Here is a 23,911-nt window from a genome sequence, read left to right on the forward strand (position 1 = left end):
CTTTTCAACCGACTTCAATAAAGGAGGAGGTTAACAATTTGGTTGTATTTTTCAACCGACGAAAAAAAACGGAGGAGGTTCGCAAGTCGACGCGTATATATTTTTTTAAGTATGACCACACATAACTTTTTACAGAGTAGTCCAATTTTGATGACTTTTTTTATTGAAAAGGGTACATACCCCCAAGTGGGGCCCCTATAAATTTGGAAAAAATCCAACCCTAAGGGTAGGAAAACAGAGGACGATTGATTGTTCACTCACCAATTATAATGTATGACCACGCATAACTTTTTACAGAGTAGTCCGATTTTGATAATTCTTTTTTTATTGGATAGGGTATTATACCTCAAAATAAGTCCTATATAAATTTGGAAAAAAAATTACCCTGAAGGTGGGAAAAAATATAAAATAAAAACATTTTGACAAAAAAATTAAACTTGTTTTTCAGTTATTTCGGCGGTTTAATTTTTTGTTCAAAAGTTTTTATCTTTTGTAGGTACTTTCCTCTTTACTATTTACCTTTATGTCTTCTTTACACTTCATGTATACATTGGGACCCAATCGAATTATAAGTAAGTAAAGTATTTAAATCGTCAAACGTATACAAAGGTACAACGAGGTTCACGATTTTTGTAGTTTTTGGACGTCGTTTTATTAACAGCCCCGGGGCATTCTATAGGCATGAACAAAATATTTCATAAAACATGCCACGAGTCGTAATATCTTACTCCAAAAATCGATCAATCAATCACGGGTCGGACTCGCGCACTGAGGGATCCATATAAAAAAAATGAAATAAAATAATCACATTAGGTATAACTTTTATATACTCGTATTGTACCTTTTACACTTTTCAATAAAATAAGAAATACATAGACACGACGTTTTTACAAGCTTTTTTTTAGCTTGCCCTGTTGTTTATTTGTTTTTTGGGTCATTTTTTTTTTTATAGTATAAAGGGGAAAACGAGCAAACGGATCGCCTGATGGTAAGCGATTACCGTCACCCATGGACACCTGCAACACCAGAAGAGTCACAATCTAAATTTTACCCACTTTCAGTGGGCCGATTGACTTGAAATTTGGCAGACTTATGTAAATTTGGTGACAATACAATAATAATAATAACAAATTCATTTATTTCGGGCAACTTGGCCCATACAATTACAGACTAACATACATATTTATAATCAATAATATCTGGTGTAATGTGGTAGTGACATCTTGGTGGTCCTGGTCGCGATCGTCTCCGCAGGAGGGAACACCTCAACGGTTAATAGTACCGACTTGAAATTTGGTACAGATATGTAGTTTAGAAAGATGACAATGCACGTACAGTCAACAAAAAGTACAATCTGCAAAAAAGCTTATATTAAAAAATATTCCTGTATTAAAAAACTTATTTTCTTAATTTAACTGTCGGTTTTTTTTTTCTTATTTCTTGCCAAATTTTCTAGCACTACCTATATCGATGAGAAGTACACTAAAAGTATGATGTGATAACCGTGTCATCGTTTGACCGCGTTAGTTTAAAAACATGTTTTTTACAGCTTCAAATGTCCCATGATATTTTTTATTTATTTTATTTACTGTTGTGTTCATTTCATCTCGATATCCCTGTTCGTAAAAAAATAGTGGTGACAATGGATGCATGCACGTACTTACATTCAACGAGTGACGTTATTATTCTATTCGATGACAAAATCCATTTTAATCCTTTTGAAGTTCGGGATCCCAAAAATTAAATTACATGGACAACAACGTTTACTTAGCGGCACAAAATTTGGCTCACTCTACATAGAAAATACCTATTAATGCATACATTTAAGGGCCAGATTTATTGCCGCTCAGTATATGTTCATGCTATTTAATTACTTAGATCCAACCTTTGTGGCATAGTTATATTAGCTTTCTAGGATCATGGCCGGATTGCTTTTCTTTATGTAGAGTTCCGTAACAACAACACAACAAGTAACTCTCAGTAACAGGGAATCCATATAGTTATGGCCGTGTCCGTCCGTCCGCGGCTTAGCTTGGACTGCTGGTGTTAGTAAGCTGTAATTTTGCTCGAGTACCTATACATATATTATTTTAATCACACCGTTATTGAAATACGAAACCCTACACTGTGCATGGTCCAACAAGCACTTGACTTGTTTTTAAAATACACAAGTGAGGACCTATAAAATCAGGGACTATAAGTAACACTTTTGACGTATTAATTAATCATAGTTTTAGTATAAGAGGTACAAGGTCCTGTCCTTAAATGAATCCAGAATTTTTAGCAGATAACTGAGTTAGCTTTACTGAACATTCTTGGAAATATTTTTGTAATTAATTAAATTAACTTACCCAACCATAAAATATATACTGAAATGTTTAGGATTAATTTAAAAACAAACGTATACAAAGTAAGTTTGACGACCGGATGGCCAAGTGGTTAGAGAACCTGTCTAGGAAGCTTGAGATCCAGGTTGGTCTCATCTCCGCTACTTCAAGGTCAATCTAATCCAACGGTAATCAGTAGGTATTTTTACAATAGTATTTTTAGATGTATCAACCAAGCCCAATGTAACAAGAGGGGTAAAGAAAATAATACACACATCATCATCATCATCATCATCCCAGCCTATATACGTCCCACTGCTGGGCACAGGCCTCCTCTCAGAACAAGAGGGCTTGGGCCATAGTTCCCACGCGGGCCCAGTGCGGATTGGGAACTTCACACACACCATTGAATTGCTTCGCAGGTTTGTGCAGGTTTCCTCACGATGTTTTCCTTCACCGCAAAGCTCGTGGTAAATTTCAAATGTAATTCCGCACATGAATTTCGAAAAACTCAAGAGGTGCGAGCCGGGGTTTGAACCCACGACCCTCTGCTTGAGAGGCGATAGGTCAAACCACTAGGCCACCACGGCTCTTACACACATATTTTTATACATTTTACTTACCACAGCAATGCGTTAAGTAATATTTCCAATGTTTTTGGCATTAAAACTGTTGTCGGTGGCAAGTCTCTTGAGCGTGTTGACTAGCAGGATGGACAGTGACATTACCGCGCACTGGGCCAAAATGCATTTAAATCATGTTTATTCTAACATAGTTGTATAAGGACCTCTCTGTTACTAAAATATTATTAAATGGATCGTATGAAATCTGAAATAAACATTTATTATTATTATTTTATTATATTTATAAAAGAAAGATAGTGTAAAATATTTCATTTTCTAACTACTGTGCGTAGTAGGTGTGTGTCTTGTCCCACACGAGGTTTTCTCCGAACAATTGAGCGTAACTCTATATGTCCTCGTAATACATTTTCAAAGTAATAAACATCATTAGAAAGAAGAATAAATGACGTATTCCATTAAATATTTTTAATTCAAAACACTTTCATATATTTAAAAAAAAAATCGGCCAATTTAATATTGTCCCATGCGTAGCAAATAAAATCATGACGTTCAAATAAGTACCTACTGGCTAAAATCTCGCAATTTTCCGCTATGTTTTGCATTACTGCAAAAAAGTGTGTTGTGGGGCTCGATGTCACTTGTGCTGTTGAAAATACTATGTAATTACTGCCTGTTTTCTTAATTTTGAGTATATGGCAACAACGGCCATAATATGGAATCTCACGCAGCTCTAGCGGCGTCAGGATAGGGCGCGGTGGGGCCTGCAGGCACCCCTTTTATCCTCTTGCTCATTGAGTAAGCCTATACCTACTTTCTAGAAAATTCCCAAAAGTTGGGAGCGCCGTAGAAAATCTCGCCCAGGGCGCTGGAAATGCTAAAACCGGCACTGATCCCACGAAAGGCCAAATTTTGGCAAAAATTACGTTTTCTAACGTCCGTCTCCTAGCTGGGCTATTTATGAAATTTTACTGCTTTTTCATCATCATCATCATGTCAGCCGAAAGAAAGAAAGAAAGAAAGAAAATACATTTATTTAACGCCAAAACAAACAAACATAGAACAAATAAAGACATACATGACGCTAAATAGATCCCCACTCAGCATAATGCCACGGCAAGCCGTCCTTATCTAAAAACTAACTTAAAATTAAAAAAATATATTAAATTGTATGGCAACACCGGCTTAAACAGTTCAATCGTGTGCAGTTGAATTGTTTTAGTACTTTGCAAATATGAATAATGCATATTACTGTTAAAATGGTTATTTAAAAACAATATGCTACATACCTGACTCCTTAAAAGCAAAACACAGGTATTTCTATTAAAAGTATCTTACTTGACTAAACAATACGCCAACCAACAGTGGATACATTTTTGAAATCGAAAAAAAAAACCGAACTCATTCAGTCTACCGCCAATTGTTAAAGCGAAATCGACGTTTCTAGCTTATATATAAGGACAACAAACATTATGAGCGCCTAAAGTGCAAAAAAATAAAAATAAAAAATACAAGGTAAGATTGAGAGAAGTGCCTACTTATTCATTTTCTCAATTGTAAATTTAAGAAATGGTTTTTACATTTAAATTTAAAACCAGTTGTTGATTTTAGCGCACGAATGGGTGGAGGAATGTTGTTCCAACATTTGGTGGCAGCGTAACGAAAACTACCGCGAAATGCAGCTGATTTGTGTCGAGGATAAGTTAGCTGCAGGAACCTGCAGGACCTAACTTGGGGCGATCTGGCGTTACGTGCCCAGGCTAGCTTACTGTAAAGGTACGAGGGCGACGACGACGAGGGGGAAGACGTCCACTGCTGCACATGGGCCTCCCCCTAGGCTCTCCACTCGGACCTGTCTTGTGCTTTCTGCATCCACCTACTTACCACTTTTTACACATAGACAAATCATCGCTATCGAAACTTGGGAAGTTTTACGAATTGCTACCTAATACATAGGCAAAAAAAATATCATTTGGCAAAAAATCATCGGTCAAAACAACTTTCGCAATTTTACAGTTAGATATTTTTTCGGCAAATTATTGCTTAACAAATTGGTCATATTTTATTTTGTGACGTGTCATTTAGTCAAATGTATCGTTTAACATACCGGGTGTGGCCTGTAATATGAGCAAATAAATTAAAACATAGATCATACTCCTCAAATTTAACAAAATTAGTTCAGCGGCTTTTAAAAATAATTAGTTTTTTTAATTTTTATTACACTTAAGTTAATTCGAAGAAGCAATGTAAAGCAAAATGGAGGAGATGTCAGTTGGGTTCTAGGATTAGGAAATTCAAAGACTCCATTATTTTCAAAAGTTGCTGAACTAATGTTGTTTACTTTGACGAGGACGATCTATATTTGAATTTTTTGCTCGTATTACAGTCCACACCCGGTATACTCTTCCCAAAATATTGCATGGCATAAGATTTATTAGTACATTGTGTCTTAAGAGCGGTAAATAAGGAATTACGAACGAGTCTATTAGAAGCCCGAAGTCGAAGACTGAGGGCTTTAATGAGTCGATGTTCGTAATTCTAGTACCGCCCGTGCGACATACAATGTTTTTCCTCACATTTTCGAGTAAAATTTTATATTTCTAAAAGAAAAAATATAATTGTTCCAAATATTGGCGATACCTTAGGCTGCGCTCTTGGTAGCGCCGCCCTCTACCTCCCTCAGCATGCGCCGCAGCGTGCGTGTGCATGTGGTCCTGCAGCATCGCGCGCAGCACCATCAGTACGGGCACTGATTCATTTACCGACCTTGGGCTTCATGACAAGAAAATTAGTACGAGCAATGACTCATTTACCGAGCACGGGTTTCATGACAAGCACATTAAGGTCGAGGGTTTTATTTGGGGGGTTGCAACCAAGGTAGCCTGCATGTTTCGACACTGTTTACGAGCAAGTGTGATGAAAAATAATATTTATATCCTAATTGAGATTTCATTGTCAAGAAAGGTTATTCCCTATGTGCTTTCCATTATCTCTAATTATTTCTGTGTCAAATTTCAGACAAACAGAAAGACTGATAGAGTTACTTTCGCATTTATAATTTAGTAAAGATAAGGAAGTAACGATTATCTAGGAAGACTTATTAACAAAAAGTTAGTACCATAAATATCTATAAGTCAGTCTTATAATATTACGTCATCCATAAATATAATGTTTATTGCAAAAGCGTCAATAAATATTTAGGTGACCTACCTGACAATTTCTGTTTTTAAGTTCTGTCTTTATTTAAATGAATTATCTAAGTATGGCGGATAGAACTTGAACTCTGACTCTACGTTATAGGTATTATCAGAGTACCTAAATATTTATATACATAATTTATTATATTATGGTGTATAAATCCAGCCACCAGCGAATTAGTGAACAATACTTTACAGACTTACTGGGTTCTGCCTTTATTTCTTGCAGGATCTTATCTTCCATAAAAAGTGATATAACAAATAATTAAGCATTTCTTCATCATGTTAGATCCCACTTCCGTTTGTAGGTCCACCAGTCAAGGGCAAAAATATCGACATGGCCAAAGTTACAAAAATATGTATAGGTACACAACTTCATGCACTTAACATTAAAGCCGTATATTTTTGCAACTTTGGGCAATTTTAATTTCATGTCGGCTGACTGTATAAAATAGTGTCTGATAGATTTGATTGTATAGCCTTCATACACAATCGAAGACTATCTCAAGTCCGTCATATCAAAATAAATATTGTATTCAGTCCCTAAACCATGTTTACGTTTGACGTTCCCATACTTACATTGGATACTACTGAGTCGCGCTTAAAACTAGATTTCATATTTGCTACAAAATAGACCAAATGTGCCCAGAAAGTACCTATGCTAGCTGATAACTAAAAAAGCAATTTCGGCAAAAGCCTATGCCTGGCCATCCAATGCCGAAACGCCATCTGCCTCCTGGGAATCATGATATAATGGTTACTTGACCAGAAATGTATATTTCAGAACTAAATTATTTATTTGTATTTTTTTTAGTTTATGACGGTCGAAGCATTCTACACTTCCACTGAACGTAGATATAGTTAGTGTTTAGTTTTGTAACTAAGGGACCCCATACATTCCTGTATTATTATTATTATTTTGTATTTTTTTCTTTAATTGTATACTGTAGCGTTTAAGTATTTTATTTGTAATTATTTTATTTGGAGAAAATGACTTTCTGCCAAGTTTCTTGCGGCGCATTCTTCTTGGCAATGATGGTCTTTCCGAAAGCGCTGGTAGTTTAAAAAATGACGTGTAAAAGTGCCCATTGCGGCCTATTTACTAAATAAATTATTTTAATTTTAATTTGAATAGTAGATTGTTCAACAAGGGACTTAAATATGCCATAATTAATCGAGATGTTTGTTTAGCCACCCGAATAGAGCGAGGGTGGCTATAGTTAGTGTCATTATCATTATTATTAGTCTCGAGTCAAACACGCGTAAATAAATGCTTGAAATAATTAAAATGTTTTAGTGAGGAACCGAGGTCGAGGTACCTTGAAATCATAGTTTACGTCATGATGACAGCCACTCTTGTTCTGGGAATTCCCTGCTTTGACAGCGCGGTAATGTCTTTGGCGAAACGAATTAGAATACTTTAACAAAAACTAATTGTGATGATGTTTCATGACAAAAGATACCTTATTCCAAGTACTACTTAAGTCAAGTACCTGCTGATTGGGCTGTAGAAATTATTTTCTACGGGGCGTAAACTACGATTAGCAAGGAGGCTCGCTAAGTGGGGACCAATAAACGTAAAAGTAAAGTAATAAATAAACTAAATCCAGTAAAAAAAGGTATTAACTTAGCTCGTAGGCATAAGGTTCCGTTATTAACTTAATAATCATTTATGTACTAGGTGTGCTCGACCCCGATCGATCGTAAAAACAGTATATTCGTCGATCACGGTCATAAAAACAGTATTTTTTGTGTAAATAATACATAAAGCGTAGCCTTTTGTGTAGCCTTTGCTACATGCGACATCCCTTCCTACAACTGCCTTGAAGTAAATCACTTAGATACTCGTATATATTACCCGATTGTGATATGAAAGAAGGCAGAACAAGCAAGTTCTCATATATGTAAAATATTAATAAATAAGGGAAAAACTATTCATAAATACTATCTTGCTCAATAAGTGAATAACTTTGCTATATATTACTAGTTATAGGGGCATCACTAGGTAAGTAAACATAAAAACAGGAAGACATTTTATTTGTAAAATTATAAAAATAACTTCAGTTTCTTATATTACATAAATAGGAGCTACCTTAAAATTTACGTTTAAAATTAAAATGACTTGAATTGGTTGTCTCGTAGACTTACTTAACTACATACGGTTAAGAAAAAAATGATTAAAGGGCCTACGGCGGCCGCTTACTATATTATCATCTTAGTTTCCTTCGAGTATTTTTTTGAAACATTGGTAAAAAATTCAATGGTGATTTTGTCGACATAGTGATGTTGCTTAGGTATAACGTTAGACTCTAGGACTGGATTAAATGAAATTTAGATTTTTTTTGAAATTATATGCCAATGCTTATGTGAGCATATGAAAAGGGGGTACGAAAAAAGGATAGGGGGTACTTATATTCTGGTTAGGTACCTACGTAATATACTTTCGAACGGCCCCTGAGAAGTAAATTGTAAATAAAGGGAAGTGATAAACCTACATAAACTTCAAATAATTAAACAATAATGATTTTGTTTTCGACAGCACTCAGATAATTAAAATTAATTCTGAATTTTAAATCTGTGTATTAAGGGGCCAATAAATAAGTATCCCATTTACTCGGATTTGAACAAAATCTCCATCGCGCTATCATCTATTCGGAGCCTATTTAAATCCTTCCATGTTATGTCCCGGAAAATCATGGCATAGTGTCAAGAAACGTAAATCTTGACAATTTACTCTATCGATCGTTTTTTTATTCGTTGTTGCTTCGTTATATTAACGCGGTAAAGGACATTCAAAATCGGCATTTGATGTAGAACATTTGGCATTCAATGGCATCCACAACTCTTGACCACCATATTCTTATATTTGCGAAGGATCACATTGGAATCGTCCGTGTAGTAGAGTACTGATATTGGCGAGAGCTTGATTGGCGCGCAGGAAGGCTTAGGCACCTGAAATATAAAAATTTATTGTTAATATAGCGGTCCAAATTTTACCTCAAGAGTACGTTAGTATAGCGTAGAATGCACTATATGTAAGTAGGTAAGTAACAGATTGTTCAATGAATTGAGAACTTTAAATATGCTGAAATAATTTCGAAATTACAAAACTTCGTCCATTATAAAAAGTCCGAATTCGGGAGGTTAGTCTGGAAACTAACTAAACAAACTAACGTTGGCATATGCATGCACAGATAACTGACCACATAAGTGGGCCGGCAATGTCATTTGAGCTAGCAACCCTTAAATTTGCATTATAGTAGGTACTAACCTGTGTTGGATTCAAGAGATGCACCAGAGTCTGCACAATGGCATGGTTTGTAGCATTTTTGTGTGCATTAAGAGGAAAGTTGCACTCGCCGCTACAGTAGAAGGCACCGTAGCCGTCCGGTGCTATAATCCAATCCTGGCAAAAAAAAATGTGGATGATAGCTTGACAACTAGACCAAACAAAAAAATAGTTTATTGCGAGTTAAATAATTTAACGGATAGGTTTAATTCATTCCAAAGATTTACCTGCCACTCTAAATCTTTAAAACTGACGTATAAAGTCTGAATTTCACAACTTCGTGTCGTCCAATGAGATGTGTCTGAAACAAAAACATTGTAGGTAAGTCTTTTGTCTTCATTTTACTTTGTTACTTCGCATCCGATTTCACATTTACGCATCTACATTTATGCGGAAATGGAATATATATACCTTACCTGTGAGGGGATTCCTTAAATAGTTATCCGAAGTGCCCGGGTTCCGCCAGCGGCGCGCTTCGCGCTTCCTGCGCCCGCTAGCGTCAGCGTTGCCAAGCCGCGGCCCGCTTTTAAAGAAAGCCACCAGGAAGGGCTGTTTGCCCTCGACGGTGGCACCACGAGGCTCCTCTAGGCCGATCTCCTCCGGCTTCATATGACGTTCTGTAAACACACGTCTCGTGTCAAGGCTGTTCGTTTTGAAATGTTCTATGGTACCCAGTTAGGTATTGTTTATGTATGTAGTTTTTAAGTGGTAGGCAAGTTTTATTGTTTACTAGTTTTTACCCGCGGCTTCGCCCAAATTCAAATTCTATTCATTTTTTTTAGTAAATAGGACGCAATGGGCACTTTTATACGTCATTATTAGGGTTTCGGAGCCAAAATGGCAAAAAAGGAACCCTTATAGTTTCGCCATGTCTGTCTGTCTGTCTGTCCGTCTGCGGCTTTGCTCAGAGACTATCAATGCTAGAAAGCTGTAATTTTGCACGGATATATGTATAAATAAACTATGCCGACAAAATGGTACAATTAAAAATTAAAAAAAAAATTTTTTAGGGTACCTCCCATAGACGTAAAGTGGGGGTGATTTTTTTTTCTCATCCAACCCTATAGTGTGGGGTATCGTTGAATAAACAAAAACCATTAGGGGTTTGCTAAGACGATTTTTCGATTCAGTGATTTGTTTGCGAAATATTCAACTTTAAAGTGCAAATTTTCATTAAAATCGAGCGTCCCCCCCCCTCTAAAATATAAACCGGTGGGTGAAAAATTTTGAAAAAAATCAGGATGGTAGTGAATATATCAAACTTTCAAGGAAAACTATAACGGCTAGGTTTGCTTAAGGTATAAAATATACCTAAACTTGTAAGATTCCGTATGAAATAAGAAATCATTAGAAAAATATTACTTAATTTTGTCGACACGCTCTTGGCCGGTTTTTTAAACTACCAGCGCTTTCGGAAAGACCATCATTGCCAAGAAGAATGAGCTTAATGGAATCGTTGTGAGATGCACTTTGGCTACAAATCACTAAAACTATGAAATATTTTTTTTTACAAAAAATGGAACCGACTTCAAAAACCTTGAAAATAATTTTCTACTACTTACTTTGAAGTCAGTGCCTCAGCACGAGCCAGCGGAAGTGATTGAAGCCCAATATATATAGTATGTGGGTGAGGTAGACGACTATTGTTCCATTCCTGCTGGCTCGTGCTGAGGCACCGACTTCGAGCTAGTAGGTACCTAGAAAAATATTTTCAAGGGTTTGTAGTCGGTTCCATTTTTTGTTATTTTTTTATCTTTTTGGAGTCGGTTTTACTTTTTTGTTAAAAAAATTACCTATGGTTTACCACGTTGCATGACCAAGTGGGCCTGAAAATCCCGTTCACTTCACCAAAGACCTGAAGAAATTTAAGATACAAACCTGTCTCAAAGAGCACTGTAAAGACGAGTAGCTAGTTTTCAGTATCCAATTACTGAAAAGTTCATTAGTCCCCTTTGTCTGCCAAAACACGACTATACCTAGGGTAGTCTTAAAACATCATGACGCTGGAAAGTGTTCTGGTTACCTGGCTGCGAGTGAGGGTGTATGGTGATGAAGAAGCCGCGGTTGTCAGCAGGCGCGGTGAGCCACGCTCCGAGAGCCGCTGTCACGTTCAGTTCGAGCCAGCCTTCCGAGGACGCGCTCGTGTTCACAGCCGCTACTTTCTCCAACTGCAGGTTTCTGTTAAGAAATGTAAAATTTAAAATCAAGTACTCTTTTAAATAACTTATTAAATCAGGCGTTTTTGCGGAGGTCCATATATCAATGAACTGAAACAATTACATACTTTGCTCACACGCGACCTTAAAAACTATTTGTCTCTTGCACATTTAAACTTACACTTCAAAACAAATACTCATAGATACGAGTACAGTCAAGTCAGAGTAGGTAAACAAACATCTTTCAGAAAAACTAGACATCGATACAAACTAATTAGACGAATAAACATGGCCTGGAACAAATTTTGGAGCTTAAAGGAAGTCCTTAAATAAAATATTCCGATGAGATTGAAGAAAAAAGTTCTTGACTCCTGTATCTTGCTATCTCTCTCTTATGCATCACAAACATGGATATTCAAAAACCAGACCAAAAATAAGATCTTAACAACCCAAAGAGCCATGGAACGAAGCGTTTTAAAAATAAAACGCCTTAGACCAATAACTTTTCAATCTTTTATTATTATACATCGTAACACTGACCCCAAGCTGGTGACACTGATGACTCGGTGCGCCACGACGGTGTAAAGCGCGGTGGGGTCAGCCCCGCGTGCGGGCGCCTGGTGCAACCTTAGCTCAGCCGAGAGCAGCGCGGCGGCGTCGCCCGGCGCGCCCGCCACCTCGAACCACACGTGCCGCCCGTGCTCGTGCCGTAAAGCGCCGAGATGATGCTCTGAAATACAGAATGCTTTCATTAAACTAACTTATTTTTTTTCTCTAAGACCAGGGGCAAGTTAACAGTGGCGTGGAAGGGGTGGCTCGCCCCGAGCCTCCATTCCCGGGAGGCCTCCAAATGCCTCCAAGATTTAAGTATATTCTCCTTTTTTTATTATTATTATTGAATTGAATTCTAATTTGACATTCTTCTTTATTATTTAGTAGCTGTTGCCGGCGGCTTCGCCCCCGTTGTATTTTTTCTGTATTTTCTGCCATAAAAATCTTCTCCTGATAGTAAAGAACACAGCAAAAAAAGAATTAGCGAAATCAGACCAGTCGTTCCCGAGTTTTGCGCTTAGCAACACATTTTACGATTCATTTTTATTACTATATATATAAGATTATTTTATTACTAAATTTATTTTTTTATTTTTTATTCTGGCTGACAATTTATTGTAATAAGATTTATTTTTTTGTATACATTTGACGACCCTTTTGTGAATTTCTTGTAATTAACTGACATGTGTTTATAATGTATTTTTTCAAAAGGTAATAAATAAATCGAATCTAATCTAATCTGCCCACAAGCTCTCTTGATGAAATCCGAAACGGGCTAAAAATATGCTTAGTTATTACATTAAGTTCTAAGACTGAGAGTGGGGGCTCTTTCAGGGGGTGAACACTCTTTCCCGGCCCGTATAATACCGACATGGAAATTCCGACCCTGTTTTTCGTGTACACCACGCCCATAAAAGCTCTTGTTAGTTTCTATGGGCGTGTACTCAAAATCATGGTCGGTATTTCCATGTCGGTATTATCCGGGCCGGGAAAGAGTGTCATCCCCTTTCAGCTATACCGCCCCAAGCCCCGAACGGACTTTGTCCGCCGCCACTGTCATTCATTTCATAAGTCGTTGCACACTTCACTGAGTGAACGTGATCATCGGTTGAAGATTGGTTGTAAATTGTGAAAACAGTTTTGTGGTTGCCCCTTATCATCTATACCGCATTACCAGAGTCCGGAGTTCTATTTGCAAAAAGGGAGCGCTGCTGCCCACTCACGTCAAGTCTTTTAGTCGCCTTTTGTGACACTCTCGGGGAAAAATGGATTCGTCATACTTATTTTAAGTATAACCGGGAACTAAACGTATCTTTCACTTCTGATTCTCTAATAGTAGGTCAACATAGCCTTACGAGGCAGGGGTAACGTGAGTACTTTAGTCCCTAGGGAGTAAAGGTAATTATTTTTTTAATTTACTTCGAGTGACTTAGATAAACTCAAACAGCCAGTACTTGCTTAGTTTTTGTCATAAAATAAGATTGTGTGTGGACCATTTTCATGACGAAAATGTTACGTTCATAAAGTCTTTGTGGTCTTAGTTCTATGCTTTTTCCGCATAGAAGGTGGCGCCATTCTATTTATTCCAGTTTGTGTATATGGACCATTTAGCTGATGCGATTTTGTTATATCTGTGTCTGGTTGAAAAAAATACTTACCGCGAAAACTTCAAAATTGTTGTAGAGCGTAAATCATAAACGATTAATGACTATTTTTTTCTCGCAATCGAAAAAAAAATAGAGTTTTCACCGTGAGACTAAAAGTCAATATAAACCCTCGGATAAATAGACACCCTCGCTAAAGCTCGGGTGGCTAACCACGTCGGGTATATTTACATTGGCTTATTTTAGTCCCTCGATAAAAATATAGTAATAAACAAACACGGGAAGGGCCTTCGGCGCAAGAACAATTCGCACCTCTATTGCAACAACGACGTACCTAAATGCAATTTAAAAAAAAAATGTCAATGATGCGAAACGCTGCGATATATTTTACGTACCTATCTATGAAAATTCAGTGTTACCAAAGCCTCTAACATAGTAAAATGTAGGTACGCAGTGTGGGGTAATTTTTATATCATTACTGACTTGGACAGAACAGAATTAAGATTAAAATAGTTATTTGTGCAACAAGAGAGCAAAGTTGTTTTTTGTTGCGAGTGTTGATTTTGAATCCCGAGTAAGCAAAGGATTCTATAATTGAATCTCGAGCGTAGCCAGTGATTCTAGGTTAGAAGCCTGAGAGCAGCAAGGGATTCAAACACACGAGATTCAAAAAAACTTTTGTCCCGTGTGTCGTGTGACACATACAATTTTTCACCTCGGCAGCGAGAACATAATTTAAATGTAATATAAGAATAAAGCCACGTATACCAAACAAACACAATTTTTTTTTTAAATATAATCTGATTATTAAGATAAAAATACAATAATCACATTTAAAACTTTTAGTCAAAAGTGATACATACAGTCGCGATTACATCTATAAAAACCGGCCAAGAGCGTGTCGGACACGCCCAAAATAGGGTTCCGTAGCCGTTACGAAAAAAAATAAGTAATATTTTTCTAAGGATTTCTTATTTCATACGGAATCTTCCAAGTTTAGGTATATTTTATACCTTAGGCTGCTATTTACTCATAAACTACTAATACTTCTCAAGCAAACTTAGCCATTATAGTTGTCCTTGAAAGTTTGATATATTTACTACCATTCTGAATTTTTTCAAATTTTTCCACCCACCAGTTTAGATTTTAGAGGGGGGGGGACGCTCGAATTTAATGAAAATTTGCACTTTAAAGTTGAATATTTCGCAAACAAATCACTGAATCCCCTAATGGTTTTTGTTTATTCAACGATACCCCACACTATAGGGTTGGACGAGAAAAAAAAAATCACCCCCACTTTACGTCTATGGGAGGTACCCTAAAAAAATTATTTCTGAATTTTTAATTGTACCATTTTGTCGGCATAGTTTACTTATATATCCGTGCAAAATTACAGCTTTCTAGCATTGATAGTCTCTGAGCAAAGCCGCGGACGGACGGACAGACAGACAGACAGAGACAGACAGACATGGCGAAACTATAAGGTTTCCGTTTTTGCCATTTTGGCTCCGGAACCCTAAAAAGTCACCAGAAAGTTAAGAATGCCAAACATTGTTCAAAAGCGGTAAGTAGAGAGGTTTTCAATTCGGAATGAAAAAAGTGTCCAGTACGTAGGTACATACAATACAAATCTCATACTCATAACATGCACTGTAATTTGAACTTTGAACTACCTAGTTGTAAAATATTTCATACTTATTTATTTATAGGTACTGCAAAATAAAAAGGTTGAACAATAAACGTATAATTTATTATAAATGTTATTAAACCTTTAATTTAAATATGATTTTTTTAAGATTTCTATTACATAAACATTAATAGATTTGTTACAAAATCATTCAATTTGAGAAATATTAATTCCAACTGTAGAGGCAGTACACGGAATTCTTTTATAAAAAAAATATACAAGAGAAGCGCCTTTTGTGCAACGAGGTTGCATACTTTATTAAAAGAGCGGGAAAATTAACATTTTGGAAATATTTTGCTTTCATTTACTTAATTTATTAGGTATCGTTATAAATCTTTGATACCTTAAATTTAATTTAAGATTGTAATCCACACATTTGATCCTATCTCTTACTTTCTTCGTGTTGAAGTGAAAGTGACAGATCAAAGTAAAGTTCAAACTTAAATATTTAGAATTCAGTGAGTAGACCCAACACTATCCTCAGCATTAAAAAATAATAATTAAAAAGTTACTTTGTCTCACTGAGTGAGCAAAATGCGACTTCGCTCACTGATTTCTCATAACAAAACCTGCCTGTTTGAGGTGCTGAGGTGAAAAATTAATTAAGATTTTCTGACTTCTTATTAAATATAAAATAAAATAAATACCATGGGACACTTGACTCCAATTGACCTAGTTCCAAACTAAGCAAAGCTTAGTACTATGGGTACCAGGCAACGGATAAACATACTTATATAGATAAATACGTACATACTTAAATACATATGAAACATTGTTGGTGGTAGGTCTGGTCTGGTGGTGGTGGTGGTGATGGTAGTGGTGGTGGTGATTGATTGTGCTATAAGAGGCCAACCAAAATACCAAATACCAAATTTCAAGTTTCTCGGAAAACTATAGGTTTTGAATCTCCACTAATAAAAGCATTTTTTTAACCGACTTCAAAAAATTCGACTGCATGTTTTTTTATGGCGAAATAAGTATCTTGATTGCATTGATTATGACTTGGAAATTAGATTATTACACTGTTAGTTGTACCTAGTATTTGATATTAATTTTAGCTTGATTATCCACGACGCTATCCTGATAGACATACTTAAAAGAAAGACAGAGGTAGGAACAGACGGACGGACCGACAAACGGACAAACGAACATAGTGAAGAACAAGCGTACCTACCTTATTATTAAATTATCCTTATAAGAAACACCTCCTACCTAGGTACGTTCTCATAATGTAGTGTTGCGAATGACTTGCAAAAATTAAGTCAGTAATGATGAGCTTACGCGATGAAAAGGTACTAAGTTGCATAAAAATATATCGTGATTACACAGATAGTAGGTACTTACTGCCCTAATGCCCGGAATAACTCCTCTCTCCGCAGCAGCACGCACGAACGTAGGCAAATTAATAAGTGTGTTTATTGTACGAGTTAGCAATTTGTAGAACACAATCAGTTCAAGGAAAATTTATCAGGGTGCTGTTCCCAGAAACGAATAATATTATTATTCAATATACATCAACCTAATTGTATACTTAAGAGACGACTACCTATAGAAAAGTACTTGCAAACATGAAGCGCACTCAGCTTACTGTTAGCCGAAATGGAATCGGAATTTAAGGTGTGTTTATTATCTAATTAAGTAATTAATAATGCGGAATACCTACTTACCATCCACGTGGAGTGGACGGGTCTCGAGTTACACCAGTTGGACGACTGGACACCTGGTTGCCGACTCTCCTTGCCATTTGCATGCGAATTGCCGTTTTTATGAGCGAACTTTACTTATCTACATACAAACTAGGGTTGTAACGGAGTCCTTCTTAGCGGAGGCGGAGGCGGATGCGGAGGTGAAGGTGGATGTGGAAAAAATAGTAGTTTATGCTTTACTCAGCTCAAAAATCTCCAAAATTTCTAAAAAGCTGCCAAATCTCACTTGTTTTCGGCATCATCGTGCATGTGACTTAAATTAGCAATTACTTTGTAGTTTGTACTAAATCACTTTAAAAAATCGCGGTTCAATCAAATATATAAGTAAGTACATTACAATTTCGTACGTCCAAGCAAGGAGACAGGTTGATTCCTGTCGTGTGTTATTTGAAATACGCCCGCCCCCACCAAGACCGCGTTCCCACTGCACGCCGAGATAATGTAATGAGAAAAAAAGTTGCGGAGGCGGAGGCGGAGGCGAAGATACGATTTCTTGCGGAACTTCCACAGTAACGGAGGCGGAGGCGAAGTCCGTTACAACCCTAATACAAACGCACTAATTGCGTTGCGTCATTCATGTTTACATTACAATCGGATTCGATATCTACTTACTGGAACTGTTTTCAGCAACAGACATGTTTAATTCCGATGATTACCGCGCGTGAGATTATGAGATTGCAGAGCACAGTAGGTGCATGGATAATATTATATGCGCGAAGGACGCGACGATATTATTAATAAAATGCACATGGTTCTTATCTGCAGGAAACTGCTCCATGCGCATAATAAAAGATAAACCTACTTAATTAAATTTAAACAGCAAAAAGTATCTAAGTACTAACTAACTAAACAGATTGAGAGAAAACAAGGATATGAGACCATTCGTTATGTGCTAAATACGCCGCAAATTGCAATTTTCACCTTTCACGAAAAGGCAAGGTTGATGATTCTAAATAGGTCCTAAGAGATAAGTTAAGAAAACGTTGGTAGATTTTTTTTTGACATTCATAAATGCTTGTTATAGCCTAAATTGAATAAAGATATTTTGACTTTGACTATTTTAAAAGCATTCGTTGCGACATTGTTTGCAAAAAACAGTCGAAAATTAAAATAAGGGTGGCCATTTAAAAAAATCCAAATATCTTGAAAATGGTGGCACTTACTGATCCCTTATTTGAAACGTCTTAAGTGCCCTCTACTAACAGATTGGATATTATTATCCATATTCACTATTTACGTAGCAACCTGCCCTAATTAGTTAACTTTATACGTCAACTAGCTGTTGGCAGCGGCTTCGCCCCGTTCCAGTTTTTTTTTTACATAATAATTATCTATATTTTTTTTCGGAAATCCATTTTTATTTATACCTATAGATAGAAGACGGATGGATTTTAGGAAAACTATATCGAGACGACATTAAATAGGTACGTCTGCTCTAATAAATAACTATTCGTAATGTTATTTCAAACTCTCTTCGCTTCCTACCTCATACCATAGTACCTAGGTATAGGTAAGTCTACCTAAGTCTTGTCTAGGTACCTATAACCTTTGTGCCATTTTTTGGAATCTTGATGTGAATTACTTAACATCAGTAGGTACAGTAAAGTGCAAAAAAATGTATCTATTCGAAGCACTCAAAAGTACCTATGTGACCACGGCCTTATTGCGTCGGAATAAGAATCTATGATACATACGTTTTATTTTTAATAGGTAGATACGTAGAGTAAGTTCATGTTTTTACACCTGACTGTACCTAAGCTATTTGTGATATATGATATTAATCATAAACTTCCAGAAATAACTTCTATTCTGTAGGTAAACCGCTGTAAGCCCGACCTGCAGTAGAACCTTTTTACAATAAACGTCTCAGTGGCTTCCTTCTCGAAAACAATGATGGGCTTACTGTGACAAGGTTGTGTTGCAATGTCATGCTTAAGGTGGTTTACCTATACTTGAGTCTTCACTGGAATGTATTCCGAACTCAATAATTATTACGTAACCACAACCACTAATAAATCTTAGTTTACTAATGTGAAAATTCGAGTACCTAACAGCGATTCTCTACGAAGAACCAATGAAGCGAAAACAATAAAGTTCTTCCCAAGAAGCAAGTCCAAGTCAAGAGGGTGGTAATCTTGTGTCGTAAAAATATCAATTAGGGTTTTTATGTCAAGCCGGATTGGCGCCGGACCGCCCGTCGTGACCGGGACTAGCGGAGTGGCATGCACTGAGTCATGCCTTACCTGGATAGGGACTACCTGAGACAATCGCCTGTGTGTTTCCAAATTAATGTTTTAATGCGGAACCTACTGAGTACTTCTCACAGTTTTTTTAGTTTTTCAAGAGAATCTACTACTTATGGTGTCTTCAAATCAAAGTTTTACCAATGCTATTAGTAGCCGCCTAGGATCGAATAGATAGGTACTTACACAGTTTCTAATAAATCAAATCAAATCGTAATGTACATAACATAAGTATAAATAAAAAAATCTGGCCACGTGCGAGTCGGCCTCGCGCACCGAGAGTTCCGCACATCCCTTAAAAAACCCGCTAGCTAAAGGTACTTGTTTAAGTTTATGACCAAAGTAAGCACAGCCGTTAACAATCATGGTTCTTGTATGGGGCCCTTTTTTTGTTTTCGCTCTATCTCTGCAACGGTTAATTAACTCTGTACCTAATTAATTTTAAATTGAATACTTGTTGTGGGGCAATTGTACCTATATGCTAATGGGTATATCTGCTGACAGGAAAGTAACATGCCTATGGGAATTTTCTGAAGACATAAATAATACCTACCTACTTACTGTGAATTCTACTGCAACAGCACGTTGGCCCCTTGTGTAGGTACCTACATTATGACCTGACCTAGGTGTTGGTAGGTTACTATCTCATGCAGCCGAGAAAAGTTGATTATGTCTAGAAATTAACATTTATAAACAAATTTTCACAGACATAATATAATACGTAGGTATCTTATTATTTTTTGTCCTATACTTACTTATCGTGAATATTTATTGAGTTAAACAGTACAAGCCTAGATTAGGTACGTAATAACGAATTCCTTCTCAACACAGTTCTCTTGATACCCCAAGAGCAATTCCGCAGTAACTTTATTACCGATCTCAGTGTCGTCGGGGTCTGCCTACGCACAGCGCAGTACACAGTACCGTTAATTAATGAATGTTCATTTCTAAACGAGTAGATAAGTAGTTTGATGCTCACTTTTGCTCTGAAACGTCATGATGAGGTCGCTCTCGTCGATGGCCTGTTGCTCGTCGCCGCTGAGCGCCATATCGGAGCTCCTGGTGGGGCGCGCCTGGTCGTGCTCCTGCTCCAGCTGTTTGTACACGTCCAGCAGGAAGCTGGGCGCCGAGCGGTCCGCCGCCGCGCGCGCGCGCCGCGGACGCTCACCCAGACCCAGCAGCTCCAAGATCTCGTGCTCCACCACCAGGCGCTCGTCCCGCGTCATCGAGTGCTGTATCACCGTCTGATCTATCCCATTATCTATGTACAATCCCGATAGAACAGCCTCCACCGTCACAATAAACAATACTGAAAACACACACGCCGCCGTGCCGACCATGATGGTGCGTGAGCGCGCGCTCGGCTCGACTGCGCGGGACCGCGGCGGGCCCAGCCGCTGAACCTGCCCACTCAAAGTGGGCCGCCGCACTCGCCACTCTCCCCCCTCCTAAAGGTATGTGCATACTGGCGCACGCGCACCCGCCCGGCACCGCGCCGCGCCGAAACCGGTCCAGCTTCCTTCACACGTGAGATCTAAATAAAACCACATTAAACATCATCTTTGTCGAGCGAATTCTTGTTTTCACATAACTATTTCTGAGGGAACATAAATAGGTTATTTAACTTGTTCTAGGCCTAAAGCCTGCATTAAATTGACACGTTTTAGCAAACCTGATTATTTGCTCGAACATAAGTAGGGACAATACAATGAACAAAACACAAATGCCTATGCGCCTGACACTGTCATGTCACACGATAGGGTAAGGAACCACTGTGTACCTATTATTGGTCTCATTCAACTACTCGGTTGATAACATGTGATGCAAAACAAAATTATTTCCCTATATGTAGCGTCATCACATTATACCTACATATTATATTCATCCTACATCAATCTACCTAAGTAAATAGATACCTACCTACCTACAGTCGTCAAGTCGCAAACATTCAGTAGGTACCTACAGTCGTCAAGTCGCAAACATTCTGTGACCAGTCGTGAATTGGTAAACCTACCTTGTCACATTGTGATGTGATAAGGATAACGGTCACGAATGGACAGTTGACGAATTTTTAGTATTAATTATGGCCGGTGCAGCTTGAAGCTAGTCTGAAGTAGACTTTAGGCGCATACTTTCAATATGAATAACGTAAACAATCCGATGGCGGCGCTCCTCGTACGCCGCGACCTCCCGCGCGAAGTTCACACAGTCTGTACACACCAACATTTATGCAGGCACGCGAGATATTACAATGGTTTGCCCCGTTTAAATTACGAAATAATTGTTTATAAATTGCTAGTTCCTGAATAATTTATTGCATCAGGCGTTACTTTGTGGAGGTCCATATCAATGAACTAACAGAATTTCTTTGCTCACCCGCGACCTTATGATAGGTAGCTAAGTTTATGCAAGATATGAGTGTTCATGCAGTTCCTTCACCTCCTTATCCATACTGTAAGAACACACACACACACACACACACACACACACAAATCACACAAACCCATCTATCACCTGGTGGTGGTGATCACCTGGTGGTGGTGATAGATGGGTTTGAATACACTGAAGCGTTTCGAACTCAACAAGAGCTCATCTTCAGAGCAACACAACCGTACACCATACTACCAGATGTTAGACCCTAACATCTAACACAACCGTACACCATACTACCAGATGTTAGGGTCTAACATCTAGTAGTATGGTGTACGGTTGTGGTGCTAGATGAGGTCTGGTTGAGTTCGAAACGCGTCAGTGTAGTGTGGTGGTGGTGATAAATGGGTTTGTGTGATTTGTGTGTGTTCTTACAGTGTGGAGATGGAGGAACTACATGAACACGCATATCTTGCATAAACTTAGCTGTTATAAGGTCGTGGGTGAGCAAATCTGTGCCTCTTGTGATCAGTGATGTAAGTCGACTTGTACCCTTTTGTGTGTTTTTATTTCGAAATAATCAGAAAAAAATAACGAATTTTTGGGTCTATCTCACGTACTTTTAGGTGCTATAGTTTCGGAGATAATTTTGTGAAAAGTGATACAACTAGCAGAAAAAAATCGTGCGCATTGATATATATCAAGTTGTAACCCCTTTATGTAATTGCTCTAAAGGTTATTTTCGTGCTTTGTGGCATAAGTGAAATTGAATTTATTTTCACATTTTATTTTTCGGTATTTTTTTCGGAAATATTGATATATCTACAGTTATGCCACTTTTGACCAACTTTTCTAAAACCAGACCAGGGTACAACTCAACATGTACTACTACCAATGCGAGACAAATTTGATTTTTTTTTTTTGTGATAAGTTTTGTGATACATCTCGTTATGAAACGTTAAGTGTAAAGGTATACAAATTAAATTATATCTAAAAGTCAAAATATTCCCGTAAAATATTTATGCAATAACAGTTGTGTTAAATGATACAAGTGCGAGCATAAAGTCTGGTGGGTGTACGTGGGGGTGAGGTGACCCGGGATCAGGGGTGCGCCGGACCTGCTCGCCTCAGTGTCGCTGCAAACTGATATAAGTTACTTTACTTTTTGCAAATGCAAACTAATATAAGTTTGGTAAATTTTATTTGTAACGGGGTACAAGGTCAAAAAATCAATTATTCAGGTTTTTTTGTTTTACTTTACTTAAAGCAACATTGAGCTAGGAACATATTATTACGATGAGTGTGAGTGAGTGAGTGAGTGCGTTTTACAAGTTCATGTCTATCATATCAGTTTACACCAAGAGATATTTTGGGTGCTCCAGGGGTGCACCATGGTATAACTGAACTTGTATCATCTAACACATATTATATACTCATATTAGACATTTCAATGGGTACAACTCACAGGTTTTTCGCGATTTTCTTCGAACTAACAATATTTACCGAAAAACACTAAATGCAAGTTTATAGAATATATTTATATGTATAAAAAAGTGCTCCGGTAAATGCTAGCCCCCTTGGCTCACAAACCAGAATTTTTTAAATCTTATTTTCGCTTATTGATATTATTTACATGCTATTCACCCCAGCCTAGATTAAATATCAACCTATCACTTTCATCCTAGCCATTTCCCCAAGAGATTATTTACAACCTCCTTTCATTTGGATGGGTATGTGGGTATGTTACTTTTCGTACCTATAAAATGAATCTAGTTTAACCTAGGATACACAATTCGCTGTTGATGTTGGCATGGCACAGGTCCTTAAACTACGGCTCGGGCTTCTTGTAAGGGACTCAGCGAGTCCCCACAAGCTCCGCATCGGCTCAGTGTGTAGGAATTGAACAGTTTGCACATTTTTTAGTGAATAGGAGGTAAGCAGGCAAATAGGTCAGCCGATGGTACAGTCGAGCTCGTTCTTATACTTCTGTGCAAAAATCAATCAAACATATCTGAATGAATATGCTTCTACGCCGATAACAATAGTCGGGTCCACATATGTTTGATTTTTTTTTTTGCTCAAAAGTATAAGAACTGAACTCAAATGTAAAGGAACACCGTCACCCTTTAGAACCAACAACACCCAAGAAGTTGCTAGTCCTTGCTAGCTTTTAATTTAAGGGAATATTATACCTACTCT

The 23,911-nt window shown here is 37.5% G+C and overlaps 1 protein-coding gene across 1 annotated transcript; it reads right to left on the reverse strand.

Moving 5' to 3' along the window:
• Positions 1-8,125: 8,125 nt before the first annotated feature.
• On the reverse strand, positions 8,126-20,789 carry gbb (TGF-beta family member glass bottom boat). Its single transcript, XM_074085548.1, has 7 exons — positions 20,322-20,789; positions 12,091-12,280; positions 11,418-11,572; positions 9,811-10,011; positions 9,622-9,695; positions 9,377-9,511; positions 8,126-9,057 (listed from the first exon to the last, which is right to left on the reverse strand). Exons 1-7 carry the CDS (start codon positions 20,680-20,682, stop codon positions 8,932-8,934), a joined length of 1,242 nt encoding a protein of 413 aa, XP_073941649.1. The 5' UTR covers positions 20,683-20,789; the 3' UTR covers positions 8,126-8,931.
• Positions 20,790-23,911: the final 3,122 nt, after the last annotated feature.

The sequence above is a fragment of the Choristoneura fumiferana genome, chromosome 3 (genome assembly GCF_025370935.1).
Source record: "Choristoneura fumiferana chromosome 3, NRCan_CFum_1, whole genome shotgun sequence".
In the NCBI taxonomy this organism is placed as follows: domain Eukaryota; kingdom Metazoa; phylum Arthropoda; class Insecta; order Lepidoptera; family Tortricidae; genus Choristoneura; species Choristoneura fumiferana.

Coding starts and splice junctions, on each gene's coding strand:
- gbb (XM_074085548.1), bottom strand. CDS start 20,682: ATGGTCGGCACGGCGGCGTGTGTGTTTTCAGTATTGTTTATTGTGACG. Junction 11,573..12,090: donor ATCAGTGTCACCAGCTTGGG/GTCAGTGTTACG, acceptor ATTTCTTAACAG/AAACCTGCAGTTGGAGAAAG. Junction 9,512..9,621: donor TTAAAGATTTAGAGTGGCAG/GTAAATCTTTGG, acceptor TTTTTTTGCCAG/GATTGGATTATAGCACCGGA.